Source organism: Limulus polyphemus, unplaced genomic scaffold (assembly GCF_000517525.1).
Source record: "Limulus polyphemus unplaced genomic scaffold, Limulus_polyphemus-2.1.2 Scaffold1922, whole genome shotgun sequence".
NCBI classification, from domain to species: domain Eukaryota; kingdom Metazoa; phylum Arthropoda; class Merostomata; order Xiphosura; family Limulidae; genus Limulus; species Limulus polyphemus.
In genome coordinates, this window is record NW_013667532.1 from 153886 (window position 1) to 168646 (window position 14761).

Sequence of the window (14761 nt, forward strand, 5' to 3'; positions counted from 1 at the left end):
CAGTTAATAAACAATTTTAGAGGGATTTCCGAACAATGCCAAAACTTTATAACTGACAAGTAGTTTACGCACAGTTTTTCGTCATTCAGAGGTTTCGTGTATGTAAAGGTTTATCGTACGCCCATGTGTTAAAATAAATCGTAAATACTTATCATTGCACATTTTAATGGTGGCAACATGTACACTTGAGTGAAATCCAACAGATATGCCTTCCAAAGTGACAGGGTTCGAATCCCCGTCCCACCAAACATGCTCGCCCTTTCAGCCGTGGGGGGCGTTATAATGTGACGGTCAATCCCACTATTCGTTGGTAAAAAGAGTAGCCCAAGAGTTGGCGGTGGGTGGTGATGACTAGCTGCCTTCCCTCTAGTCTCTCACTGCTAAATTAGGGACGGCTAGCGCAGATAGCCCTCGTGTAGCTTTGCGCGAAATTCAAAACAAACAAACCAAAGTGATAACCCTACGATTACCAACAATTGCGGTCGCAAATGCTACGTCTGCGCAGATCAAATATCATAAACAGTCGTGCAAAAAAAAATAAAAAAATAATAAATAAAATAAACAAAGGTCAGGGTCCGTATCCTGATGTTACCGGCCATTAAACATAGGTTTGAGTCAGCTTCTGGATTAGTGTCGAGCACTAAACAAAGGTAGGGGAACATCGTTTTGATTGTTACCGAGCACTAAAAGGTGGGGGGATGGCAGCTTTTTGATTTGGTTCTGAGCTCTAAATAAAGGTGGAGGGTCAGCTTCTATTTGGTACCCGGCATTGTTTTTATTTTTTACTACCATTTGTGTTTAAATGGGTTCTTCCATCTAAATACTCTGATAATTAACTAAAATCTAAATGCTTTTTTTAACTTAAAAGTTATTATATTGTGTGTATCTTTAGCGGTTATGTTTCGAAGCTTGTGTTCTTTACACTTTTACTAAACATTTTTATATTTGCACCATGTGTGTCATTACTTTCTGCCTACTAATTCACTGAAGCTTAAAATTACGTACTATTCTAGCTAAAGGAAATATCTTGACTGTTTAACTGTGCGTGTATGTTACGTAATTGTTTATAGGTTAGAGGAAAAAGTGTGTGTGTGTGTTTTGGGGCTAGAATCACACGTTTAACCTTAATCGTTCATGTTGTCCATTTTATTTAGAGAAACCGTTACGTGACAACGGACCCTAGATAACGATTTGTTTTAAAACTTCTGTATTCTTAAAAAAACAAAAAAAAATCTTGAATAAATGACCCTTGTATAAAGCGTATTATAACTTTACGTATCGCTACATTGTTACTTACATATTATAGATACGTTTAGTTCTGGCTCCGTCCGTGTAAAGAACCAGGTCAGATGATTTGATCGCCACCAACTTACGGATTATCAAATTAACTGACTGTCATGATCTCGTATATTCGTGAGTTTAGGACTGTTCTGAGAACTGGGTTAGCTTTTCAAAAGTGAGAAAAGTACCCCGATTTTGATCTTTTTAGAACTAGCGAGAATTTAATCATATGTAAACTTTTAGAAGTCTCATATCTGCTTTCTGATAAGTGAAGCTTATAAAAGAATCGGTTACACCCAAGGAGAAAGATAACGTATTAAAAATGTCTTTGGAAACATGGATAAGTATATTAAATACAATAAATTACACATTTTATACTTCGTGTTTTAAGCAAGTTTTATTTCGTAAATGTGAACTTTGAGTAGGAAACAATTTTCTCATCTAAAAAGAGATAAAAAGGTTAGCATTACATAGTATTGATCCAGCTGGTTTCCAAGGATATAGCTCGAAACTGGAATTTTTAGCTTGTCGTGGGCATACGCTCTGTTACCTATTACAGAATAGTTTTCTACCAACAACTTTGTTCTTTCTTTTTTTTTTAGTTGAGGGGGGGGGGGTCCATGTACATATAATATTTTCCAAAACTATCATATAACCAGTTATTATACTTTCACCGCTGAACACATTTAAGAAATATCCCAATTAAAGTTTCGTTTTGAAACTCTCGTACCTGTACGAAACTAAGTTATACAAAATCAGCAACCTTCGCAATGTTTAAATGATACGGATTTCCTTTTAATTGTTAAATCAGGGAGAAAACTTGTGCTTCGAGCACGAAACGTTTTTTGTTGTTGTTGTTGTGGTGGTGGTGGTGGTATTTTGCACTTGAATGCACAAAGTTTATAAATGTAATTCTGTGTATTTAAGGTAACTAAAACAGTTAAGTGACCTGTCTAGACTGCTCACGCATGAGTTTAGGTGTACGTAGAGTTCTGAACGAATCTGATGGCCGTGCGAGGCGTCTCCATGGCTGCGAGGTTAAACCAACTAAACATCTAGTGCAAAAGGCACTTCGAGTCGAATGGTCTGATCACAAATGGCAAACCGATAAACTTATCTAGTTAAGAGACACCAGATCTAGCGATGCTTTCAAAACTTGGGTATCGGGAACAAGTATTAAAACTGAACATTTCTTAATTTGTTTATAGACACTTAAGAAATGCACGTACAAAACCGTTACACATAAACACTAATGTCTAAGATGGGGCTCTGAGGGATGACAGATCCATTTCCTAATTTCCTCTCCCTTTGCAATGCATGGTACCACCTACGTTCCACCCCACCCCCTACACACTTGTTGACATCACTTGTACTTCCCTACACATAATTTAATTTTTACATAGTTCAAAGAAGTTTAAAGTGCTTCCCACGAACGCACTGTACTATTTTACGTCTATAGATGTACAATCCTGAAAAACAACAACTTAAAAATAGAAAAGCGTGTAAAGGTGCACTACTGAAATATTTTTTATTAACTAATTGTGTGAAATCCTGTACCCAGTATGAATAGGAATAAAAACCAAAGGTGAACCAACATGTCCCATGTTGCCCTTAAAAGTAATATTATTACCGGTTTAGTCAATCAATGTTTTTAAGTTCACTGGTACAAACAAGCCACAAAATCCTCTATCCTCATTTTTCTAGAATCTTCTTACGATTACAATCGTACAGGACCATAGACAGAATTCGCCGTATAGGGTACGGTCAGTCTCTGGCAGTTGAATGAGAGTGTGCCGTATACACGGTGTACAGGTTGCAAAAATTCCACGCGCGTTTAGAGCAGCTAACTTTGAATAATAATAATATAAAAACACGCAAAGAACCTAAAAAACAAGTTATTCTTTATCTGTACATATTATATGTTGGAGTATGCCTAGCTATTAAATTTTAAATTATAGCTCGGTGTGAAGCGTAATATGAAAGCTAGAAATTTCTATCACGGGTTTTGTTGTCCTTTGTCGATTTCATAAAATTCCGATTAAAAAAAATACACAAAGAATATTCAATTACCTATCACCAAATGTACTTATAATATAGCAAGTGTTTCCAAACAGTAATTTAAAACGGGCGAAATTAAGACTTTAGACGTTCTATCATTCAAAGGCGCCCTCTACCGATATTACCGTAGTTATTGTGAATGTACTATATGGTGAACTTTGTTTTCAGTTGGCTACCAGTTAATTGTTTGATCTCGATCTATGGGAAAAATAGAGAAAAAGACTTGCGTGTTTCACAACTACACTCTCTGTGTTCAGCCATGATGTACCATTTTATAGTTGTGTTTCAACTGGATAAAACTAACCTGTTATATTCACGGATTGGTTCTGTATAAAAGTTGATTTATCATTAAATTGTTTATTTTTTTTTATTTATAGGGCAAGGAGGCCCTATACATTGTTTGTTTTAAAGCGAAGCAACATTAGGCTATCTGTTGTGTACATCGCGAGGAATCGAACCCCATATTTTATCGTTGTACGTCAGTAAACTTGCCGCTGTTGTTAAGCGCAAAGCTACCCAATGAACTATCTGTCCACTGCATGTATCGAAACCCGATTTTTATCGTTATAAGTTCTCAGACTTACTGCTGAGCCACTAGGGGTGCCCCACCCCCATACGTTAAACTTGCGATACTTTATTAATTCATACAAACTGTCATTACTCAAATAAACGTTCTTTATATTTTCGTTTAATTTTTTTTTTCACTGCATTTTTTTAAGGAACATTTATCTGTTTTTGTTGCGCTATGATTCGATATTTCTCAGTATCATTATCATCCGCATGGCTGATTTGAATAATCTGCAAACAAGTTGTTTTAATATCTCTTATTAACATTTTCAACTCGCTGATCTGAAGTAAAAAACACACCCTAAAACCAACAGGTATATTTTTCTGGCAAATAACGTGTAGTAAGATCCAGCTAGTGCGCTTGTTGGTAAATGGTTATTTCGTCTGCATGGGTGCGGTCATCTGACTCACTGAGTTATTGGAGGGGGGAAGGAATCTAGGAAAAATCCCCAGGGGTGGCGACTAGCCAAGCGGAGAGTGCACGAAACACTTTCGCTGTTTCGTTTATTATCGCCATAAAAGTAGGTCAGTGGGACAAGGCAGATTCTTTAATTTGGTTGGTTCTTGTTTTAACTGTTTCGGACGCTTACTATTTCTAAGTTCATTCCGTTAATTAAGTAGCTCGGTAATCATTCTTCGTACTTAAGTGGTGCTGGTCGAGCATAAATTAATGAACATTTAGTTCAGTTTAGGCTAATAATAATAGAAATAAAATCACCAAAATTCTGATTTTGTGGGGGGAACTAAGCTCAATACGTGGCGAGTAAAGCTAATGTTCTTCCCCCACAGAAAACAATGATAGGTTCTTGTTATTTTGGTGCTGAAACCCATGAAGTGGTTTCTGTGCTCTGGTTATTAATCAAGACGTGCCTGCACAGTTTTTTTTGTTGTGTGTGTGTGTATATTTAGACTTTTCACCAAATGTATGATATACTTTATACTGCCATGTCCTACCTGGGTTCATCGATCATACAAAATTGGAGCATTTTTATGCTGTATTTCAGTTTTTTTTAAACATAAAATAAGACGGCGAGGAATGCATACCCCTCTTTACACAACCGTGTGGGGGGGGGGGGGTCGAGGATGGAACTTTACTCACGCAATACACTTATGGCAGCTTACATAGTTTTCTTAATCAAACAAGTTATATAAAACACCGCAAATCTTTTACAACCCCTGTATAGCAATTAACAAATAGATACGTTTTATTAAAGCTAGGTTCAGGACAGATACACATGGAAGGATTCGGTGGAACCCTTCGAATCCCCAGTTCCTACGAGTCTGTATTACTAGGTCTTTTAGCTTTAAAAAAATTGGGGGGGGGGGGATAGTACGATCGAACTTTCGAATTCCCAGTTCCTACGAGTCTGTACTACTAGTGGTCTTAGTGTTGTTTTTTTAAAGTTAGGGGGGTTCGATCGAATTCCCAGTTCCTATGGGTCTGTACTACTAGGTGTTTTACTGTTACAAAAAGTTGGGGGGGGGATATCAATGTTAATTTTTTCTTACGTGTTATTTAAAGATAGAGACATCTAAAGTATGACAATTTTCACACGTGTGATTCTACCGTCTTTTATTGGTTTGTTTGTGTGAGTATGTACTACGAACTTTTCTACCCGCAGGTTGACGATCAAATGAAACTTCTTCAGAACTCTTGGAGTGACCTGCTTCTGCTGGACCATATGTATCACCGAATCCATAACTGTCTCCAAGAAGAAACCATCTTACCAAACGGACAGAAATTCGATCTGCTAGAAATGGCTTTATTAGGTCTCCGGTCTTTATCCGAACAGTTCCATCGATTAAGTGTTAGACTCCAGGATCTGAAGTTCGATCGCATAGACTACATATGCCTCAAAATGTTAATATTACTTGATCCAGGTGAGGTATACGTTGGAAAGATATTTTTTTTGTAATTTCGTTTGTTTGTTTTGAATTTCGCGCAAAGCTACACGAGGGCTATCTGCGCGCTAGCCGTCCCTAATTTAGCAGCGTAAGACAAGAGGGAAGGCAGCTAGTCATCACCATCCACCGCCAATTCTTTGGGCTACTCTTTTACCAACGAATAGTGGGATTGACCGTTACATTATAACGCCCCCACGGCTGAAAGGGCGAGCATGTTTGGTGGGACGGGGATTCGAACCCGCGACCCTCAGATTGCGAGTCGAGTAATGAGACACTCTTTTAAACTCCAACCCATTACGAAGTACCACACTCGTCTTTATTATTGTGTTTTTAAACTTGCCACTTTTTACTATGCAACAAAATCTAAGTGCAGTGAAATAACCAACAGTTCTTCTGGCCTCGGTATGGTTCCAGATAGTTCCGCGTTCTTTAAGTAGGGTTGTACAAGATTATAGTTGTACTTACTTGAAAAATAAGTTGTTGTTTTTTTTGTGTGTGTTTTGTTTTGTTTGAAGTTAAGCACAAAGCTAAACAATGGGCTATCTGTGCCATGACCACCACGAGTATCGAAACCCGCTTTCTAGTGTTATAAGTCGGCAGACATACCACCGTGCCACTGGGAGGGGGGGGGGGGTTGTTTAAGAATATTAAGGAACAATATATATGATACGAGAACAATTTTTTATTTTATTTATAATTTAGCACAGTTTGATCCCAACTAATTGAAAGTGGGCAACATGTTGTTACTCGTTTATTGTTTACCGATTACATGGGCCACGATCACCGTGAGGCAATATCGAATCAAAACTGCGTTAGTAAAGAAATGCCAAACGCCACATTACATATACAGCATTATATAAAAAAAACACCATTTTCTGATTTTATAGTAAAAACAAACAATAAAGAATTAGGTTCTGTTGCTTGTTGAATTTCGCGCAAATTTACTCGTGCACTATCTGCACGAACCGTCCCTAATTTTAATCTGATAGCCTAGAGGGGAAGGTGGTTAGTAAACATTACCCACCAACTCGTGGACTAATCTAAGCGAATTTGACTGTCACCCTTATAACGCATCCACGGCCCTAAAATGCGGAGCGCAATTTTTTTTTTGGGGGGGAGGGTAAAGGGACCCTCGGGTTTACAGTCCGGTACGTTAACTACTGGGCCGCTCTCGGTCAGAGAGAAGGAAGGGAGGGGGTAAAGAAAAGTAATTAATTATTTCCAAGGGAATTTTGTGTCATGGTTTTCGTATTTTAATTCTGTGTGATTTCAATAATAGAAGGGAAAGTTTGGGTGTGTCCTATATTTTACGTACGAACTCTAACCGTAGGTTATTAAGATAAAATCTCGATTTCAAAAGAAAGTTTGATTAATTTTAACAAATATGTATTTGTGTAGCACTACTGTTATGTAATTTTTTCACCCCCATTAGAAGCCCCACAAATTACCAATGTCAAGCTGACTCATGAAGCACACGAGGGGACCAGACAGGCTTTATTGGAGTACTGCGCTTCATTTTATCCTGAATATCCGGTAAAAACAACTACTTTCTATTGTATATATTTGAAGCAACGAAACAAATGTTTGTGTACAACTAGCTCCATCTACTGGAACTTTAATTCATTAATTATTTTAAATATACTGATAAAGATTAGATTTGATACTTCATGTACTTATTATTGATGATTTATATAGTCTGTAAACTTAAATTAAGCTGAATGTACTTTCGCTGCTTACCAGTAACTTGTTATAATAACATTATTTATAATTATTATTATTATTCGGGAGTATAAATGTAGGGGGGGGACTACCAGAATTATCACAGAAGATAAATGTTTTTCTCCTTCTAATCTTTGCGTTTCTTTACAATACAAACCATTTAATTTTAATCATTTGGCCATCTGCCACATCTCGTAATCCATCTAATTTGTGTATGTAAATAATTGGAGTAATCTCCGTAAGAGGCAAAGAACAAGTCTAAACAGATGTCACGTACTGCAGGTTTTTGAGTAAAGATCTCTAAATAGTTTATGATGTAAAGTTTCTGCTTCTCTGTTATTATGTACCTTATGGTCTTTAAATGTTTTTCATCGCAACAAATACAACTTGCATTAAGAATATTTCTCTCCATAACATAACTGTCTCCTAGTGAACTTTCAACCCTTATCTTCTCCATTTATGCCCAAGTTTCAAATAACTTATTGGTAGTTACATCACTGACTATATATCTGAAACCGCCATGTGACTAGAATGTAATGATGCACCAAAAATGATTTCTTCAAGTTCCAGAAAGATGATGTCATCAGAATCTGACAACTTTGCGAGGTACAACCAACGATTTTGTTTTTATATTTCATGCAGTAAAAAAGACTTAAAAACAATTCTACCTAGTTACTAGTGACCTACCTTTTGCAGGGGACAGGGTTTGTTTTTGAGTTCCAACATGTACAGCTAGCTTTCCATGATAATTTAACTAAAATCTGTGCAGATTATTTAAAGTTAACCAAGGAAACGCAAGTATCTAAATTTCGTCTCTCTCTCTCTTGCAGGACAAGTATGGTCATCTTCTCCAGACTATGACTGAATTAAGGCACATCAGTACACAAGGCGAAGACTTTCTGTACTACAAGATGCTTAGTAGTAATGCATCAACGCAGACTCTTCTAACAGAGATGTTACATACAAGAAAAAAATAACATTTATTAAATATTAGCATCTTCTGTTTCGAACCCATATTGTTGTACTAGCAACTTCAGATGTAGACAAGTATGACTGATCTTTGTGTTTAAATCATCCCGAGTGACCTGATGTCAAAGTAAAAAAACAAAACCCACCACAGGATGCAAAACAACCAGTGTAAGAAACTGTGATGCCAGAAGGTTTTTTTTTTTAAAAAAAAAAGAAACATGGTCCTAGTGAACATCACTCGAAATACAAGGCTTTTAATGCAAGTTTACCAGTTTCTTGTTTTGTGCTCTGCTGTTGGCCTAGTTGTATATGATAAACCTTCACTGTCACGATACACAATTTGGTGATCTGTTTTTCTATATGCTTATTTGTGTAGAAGAAGAAGAAAAAAAAAATCACTGCCATATTCCAATTTTTTTGTGTGCTGGAAATAGTTTTATATAATTTGAATCAAGAAATGGCCCAAGATGTAATAAAGAAGAAAAAAAACTAATTAGAAAATTGAATTTCCATTTAACTCAGGGAAAAACAAAACCATCCAGTTAAACTGCACTCGCCTGCAAGTCGGACTGGAGAATTTGTAACACCACAAATCTAGGCAGAATCCAGATAACAAGAACAAGCAACCTTTAAACACTGCTCTGAACACAAACAAACTGAATAGAATACTGTTGTTGTTGTTGACAAGATATGTTTGTCATTGTTGTTAAATGAATGGTGCATTAAAAATGCACATAATATGTATACATTCCTTCTTTCTTTGCCATAGCTACGAGATTAGTCTGAAAGGCTGCAGTGTTATTCTTCAGCTATTGGTGTTGGGTTTCTCTGTGGTGATAGACAGAAAAAATAAGAACTTTTATAAATGTGTGTACATAGCAGAACTATGGAAGATACGAGCTGATATACATATATATATGAACCCATACGTTATTGTAATATTGGCAAAAAGTGGAAATAATTATATGTTTGTTATACTGGTTTATGATGACTTGTTTAATCTTAAACTGTTTTATCTAAAAAGTATACAAATTGGTCACAAGTTTACTGCTAAATGCAAGGAACATGAATTCACATTAATCACCAAGGTTTTTATTGGAATAAAAATAAATAAATGTATTACAGATTCGAGTAAAACTAACTAAAACAAACCAGGTTCTCGTATGTAATTCCATGACATTTTGAAGACAAGTTTTAACATCTTAGGAATATCAAAATTCATGAAAAAATATACAATAATGACTAGAAAAAAAAAAGTCATTAAATTCTTTAATCTTTCTTCATACAACATAATGTCGGACCTTTTAGTGTTTAAACATACATATTTTTTTCCTCATCATACAAACAAGCTTAATACGACATCAAAGTGGCCCTAACTCGCCAAGTTAAATGAGCTGTCATGGCGGGATCAGTAAAGTAAAATACCAGATGGTAGTACTATTCAGAATTACTGTGTCCTTCTGTAAATGTGCAAGTTATAAAACAATAGAAAATTCAGCATATGCCATGATAGCAACCCATATATTATAAGGGTCATGGGCTCCCAAACTTTTTCAGCACAATGTCCACCAGAACATTTCTGTATCCTAACTGAGCCCCCACCCCAAATAAATCTATAGATAGTGTTTGTTTTTGAATTTCGTGCAAAGCTACAGGAGTGCTATCTGCGCTAGCCGTCCCTAATTTAGCAGTGTAAGACTAGAGGGAAGGCAGCTAGTCATCACCACCCACCACCAATTCTTGGGCTACACTTTTACCAACAAATAGTGGGATTGACCGTCAAATTATAATGCCCCCACAGTTGAAAGGGCGAGCATGTTTGGTGTGACGGGGAATCGAACCCGCGACCCGCAGATTGATTGCGAGTCAGGTTCCCTAATGACCTGGCAGTGCTGGGTCCTATAGATAGTGAGTACCTTAACAGTATTGTGTATTTAGTATGGTTTCCCCAATACTTTCCTATAGCCTCCAATTTGGGAACCCTTGGTCTATGGTTTAACTGTTTCGATACTTCAGAAACTCAAAACTTCACTTCTGGTGAATATAATGCTATTTAAACTTGTAAGGTCTGGCTTTTCCCCCATGTGTACTCTTATTTTAGAGACTAAAATTACAAATGCAAGGCATAAAATCAGCTAACAATTAAACAAAAAATAACATTTATACTAAATTTTGAGATATAAAAAAAAGGGGGAGGGGGATGTTTATTTATTTGAGATACAAGTTGAATAATTTCATAAAATATATCACTGAGCAAAAACAAATCTTTTTAACATAGTATGTACAACTGTGAAGAAGGCTTAAAGTCTGATTTGAGTTTCTATTCCCATGACGCAACAACAAGCTAAGAACTCGTATTTTATGCTTCGGTAACTAATGAGCAGCGACTGCTATATACTACACTTGAAGAATTTCAATACTACAAAAACCATAAGAGCTTGTGGGTCCCAACTACTTTGAAAAAATGGGGGCCTTTTTATTTGTTCACGAGGAGAGAGAAAAAAAAATGGATTCCTTCGTATTTTTTACGTAAAACATCAAAATGTCCAAATTTAAAATTTTCTTATTTATTACTTTACTAACTGTAATAACATTTGAATATTTTCTACATTACGGTGATTTACCAGGATACCCATGATGCTCTTCCCTATCACGTAATACACAATTGCTGATTGGTAAATTCGTAATATGGACGTAACATTTAATCCTGCAACAACCGTATAAATGCTGAATTTGAAACATAATGCAGAGAAAATATCACAATATCAATGTAATTTTAATCTGCATCTCTAGGACATGTGATAATAGTAATTTATTCTTATCCCTGTGCATTTACATGTAGAAAGTGTGTTGATACAAACACTATTTATTAATGGTGTGGATTAGTGGCTGTCAATGAGGAACATATCTTCTTAAACTGATTTTTTTTTGTCACAGAATAAATTCATTGGATGTAAACTACACTCTTTCTAACAACACTATTAGACTTGGAAGAAAGATGCTTATTAAAATAACTGACTCCACTTTATAAGTACATAGAGTATGAACTTAAAATTTTAAAGTTGTCATAGCAGAGAAGGAAATTTAATGAGGAACATATCTTCTTAAACTGATTTTTTTTTTGTCACAGAATAAATTCATTGGATGTAAACTACACTCTTTCTAACAACACTATTAGACTTGGAAGAAAGATGCTTATTAAAATAACTGACTCCACTTTATAAGTACATAGAGTATGAACTTAAAATTTTAAAGTTGTCATAGCAGAGAAGGAAATTTAAAAAAGTATTTTATCAATCTGTTATTCCACTGGAAGTGAATACAACTGCCAAAACATATTTCAATTTAACCTGACCTTCCTTAAGCTAAGAATTGTTACAAGAACATAATAATGTTTCTTAGAAATAATAATAAAGAAACCTAAACTGTAAAGGAGTGAAATAACGTAATTCAAACTGCAACTGAAAATTATCCAAATACTAAAGTTCCATGGTTTATTAAAACGTTTTTTTTTGTTCATAATTTGTAAAAATTCATGCAGCTTTATCATCAGAATACCCTTTTTTTTTTCATCAAACATTTCTATTGGAAAAGGTTACACTTTCTGCACCTGAAAGAACATACTAGAACACCACAAGGGTGGTAATGTGTTATTTTGTTTCAATAGCACCCAACTAACCTACTAGTGAAACTGTGTCATATCTCCCGCAAAGTAAGACGTTTGGGCTTAAAAAATCTTGGCTTTTATACAAACAAATAATAAATCTATAATAATTTTAGCTAAGCTTTTGAAAAATATATATTCAAATGCCATATGAGCTAAGCAGCTCAGAAGAAATGTAGATTTAAATGTCATGTAAGCTGAGATGCTTAGCAGAGTTTGTTAAATTTCACACAAAGATAGAGGGAAGGCAGCTAGTCATCATCATCCACTGCCAACTTTTGGGCTATCCTTTACCATCACATTAAAATACTCCTTCAGCTGAAAGAGTCAGTAAGTTCAGTGACAGAATTAGAACTCACAACCTGGGGATTGTGAGTCATATGCCCTATCCACTAGGCCTACTCAGGAGAAATTGTAAGTTCAATTGGTAGCTGTGCTGAGCTGATCAGGAGAAATGTGGTAATAAAATGCAGGTTCAAATATCATATGAGCTAAGTGGCTGAAGAGAGATGTAGGTACTAATTACATTGGAAGCTAAGCTAATTAGGATAGACGGGGATTCAAACATCAACTAAGCTAAGTTACTTAACTTTTCCCACATAAGCCTGAATGGTATGCTTTTCTAGCAGCTTACAATGTACACTTGCCTCAAAAATGGGAAAAGGCATTAATTCAACCTTACGAGTTACTAGCCTTTTTTTAATCATTTAATTAACCAGTCACAAGAAGCACTAAAAACATAAATATTTCACAAAATGGAGCTTTTTTTTGTAAAAAATTATGCACGACATGTGGTTTGAAACCTATACCAAGCCTAAAAGAAAACTATTTTATACATTTAGAGAATAAACTCTACAAAAACAAGGAAATAAAAAAAAGAACATCAGGTACTGCGAGAATTGTTGAATAACTTCATGGAAATAGACATATAGCCTATGGAATTAAAGTAAAGACTTCATACAATATAATTTCAGTATCAATGAAAGATACAACTGGATAAGAATTATGGATATTACTTTAGCTGATGCTTCAGGTTGAAAAAATCAGTGAGGAACTTTTTATAACTTCCCTGGACAGCTACCTTATTTTAAGGACATCTTGATTAATAATGTTAGCTAAAAAAAACTGGCCATAATATTTCTTCAAGGAAAAAAAAAAAAGTCCACAAATAATCCGTAGACTAGGTAAACGTGTGGTCTGACTGCCGGGAATGTGGTGTCATGCTTAAATAATTTGTTATGTGGTAGAATTGCTATAAAAGAAGCCATTTAATAACATGTGAACCTAGCCTAGACACGACTCAAGTATCCGATCAAAGGCAGCTTCTTGAATATCTAAAACTTGAAAACGAAATAATGATTTTAAGTTATTTTCTATGCAGTTGTGAATGGCAGTGATTAATATATATAATATTTCTTGGTTATATAATTGAAACTGTTAATAACTGAACAGAAGAACTTAGTTGTTAGATGGAAGCCTGTCATCAACATGGACAACTTACCACTGTTGGCCTTACATCATATTATCTTTTATATGAAAACAAATATATAAAGGAGAGGGAGGTAAGATAAGAAATAATGAAAAGTTGGTCGTAAAGGCTAGAAACAAGTTCAATATGTCATCCCAAGGCTCTTAGAACATTCTGGAATGTTTTTATTTTTTTACCATTTAAGTTTTTGTCTCATAATATATTGTAATTTTACATAACATTTTATAAGGAATTCAATGCTTGTTTCAGTATTATAAAACTGTTTAGTGATGTAATAATTTCTGCCCCTTATTTAGTGAACCAAAGTTAACATATACAGTCTGTGAAAACCTCTGAAACTCCTAAAAATATTGTCATAAAAACATCTCAAGAACAGGATATAACTCCTAAATAGTCTGTTGGTTTTAGAAACTTCATAGTGAAATTCAATTCTTCATAATGAAATCATATAAGGATTTCCTTCTTCTCCCTTTACATATTTCTATATGAGCAGGATCTTTAGCCTTAAGGGTGAGAACAACTGGAAGCTTATGTTGTGCCCAAAAATGACAAAAGTTTGATATAAAAAAAATACTTCTCATTATCGTGAGAAACTTTCAGTTTAAATGTTTTCTTCATTATTAATATTCAGTCGTATAGAATTGGTTCTTTGTTATGTTAGAAAGAAAATTGAAAATAAAACTTTTTTTTTTTTTAATTCTGGATATTTCCACTCCTACTTACATCAAGTTAATGTTTTTCAGGACGCATTCCTATTACATTAGTGATAGCCCCAAGCAACTCACTGGACTGTTTTTCCAGCTCTGTAGATATCCTTAGTGCAAGAAGTAGGGTCTTCTTCAAGTTAATCTTTGCATGCTTAAAAACAAAATGAAGAAAGTCAATTAAATTCATAACTTGAGTGCTGAAACTCCTGTAAAATAAACGCAAAAGATACATTACAATGACATTACTGTTATTAACTCAACTGTCATGAAAGAAACTTAAGTACGAACTGCGTTATAAAACAGATGGAGAAAACTACAAGTCTATACAACCACTCTAGGAAACAAGAACGTCAAGAAAACTACTCACAATTATTTAAGTTTTCAATAACTTTGTTTGTTTTT

General features: G+C 35.0%; 2 protein-coding genes across 5 annotated transcripts in view; one reads left to right on the forward strand and one right to left on the reverse strand.

Annotated features, from left to right (window-relative positions):
• The window catches only part of LOC106465368 (nuclear hormone receptor FTZ-F1-like), a 45908-nt gene extending 35987 nt beyond the window's left edge, over positions 1 to 9921 (forward strand). The window contains exons 3-5 of the mRNA XM_022393245.1: positions 5529 to 5787; positions 7244 to 7344; positions 8361 to 9921. Coding sequence (XP_022248953.1) covers positions 5529 to 5787; positions 7244 to 7344; positions 8361 to 8507 — 507 coding nt within the window. The 3' untranslated portion in view covers positions 8508 to 9921. The remainder of the gene's footprint in view (positions 1 to 5528; positions 5788 to 7243; positions 7345 to 8360) is intronic.
• Positions 9255 to 14761, reverse strand: part of LOC106465366 — a 16926-nt gene continuing 11419 nt past the window's right edge. For 2 of the 4 annotated variants that reach the window (XM_022393246.1, XM_022393247.1), the window contains exon 4: positions 11421 to 14510. In XM_022393246.1, the coding sequence (XP_022248954.1) occupies positions 14382 to 14510 (129 nt within the window). In that variant the 3' untranslated portion in view covers positions 11421 to 14381. Of the gene's footprint in view, positions 9328 to 11420; positions 14511 to 14761 lie in introns of those variants that run through there. The other 2 variants (XM_022393248.1, XM_022393249.1) reach the window with 2 other exon arrangements.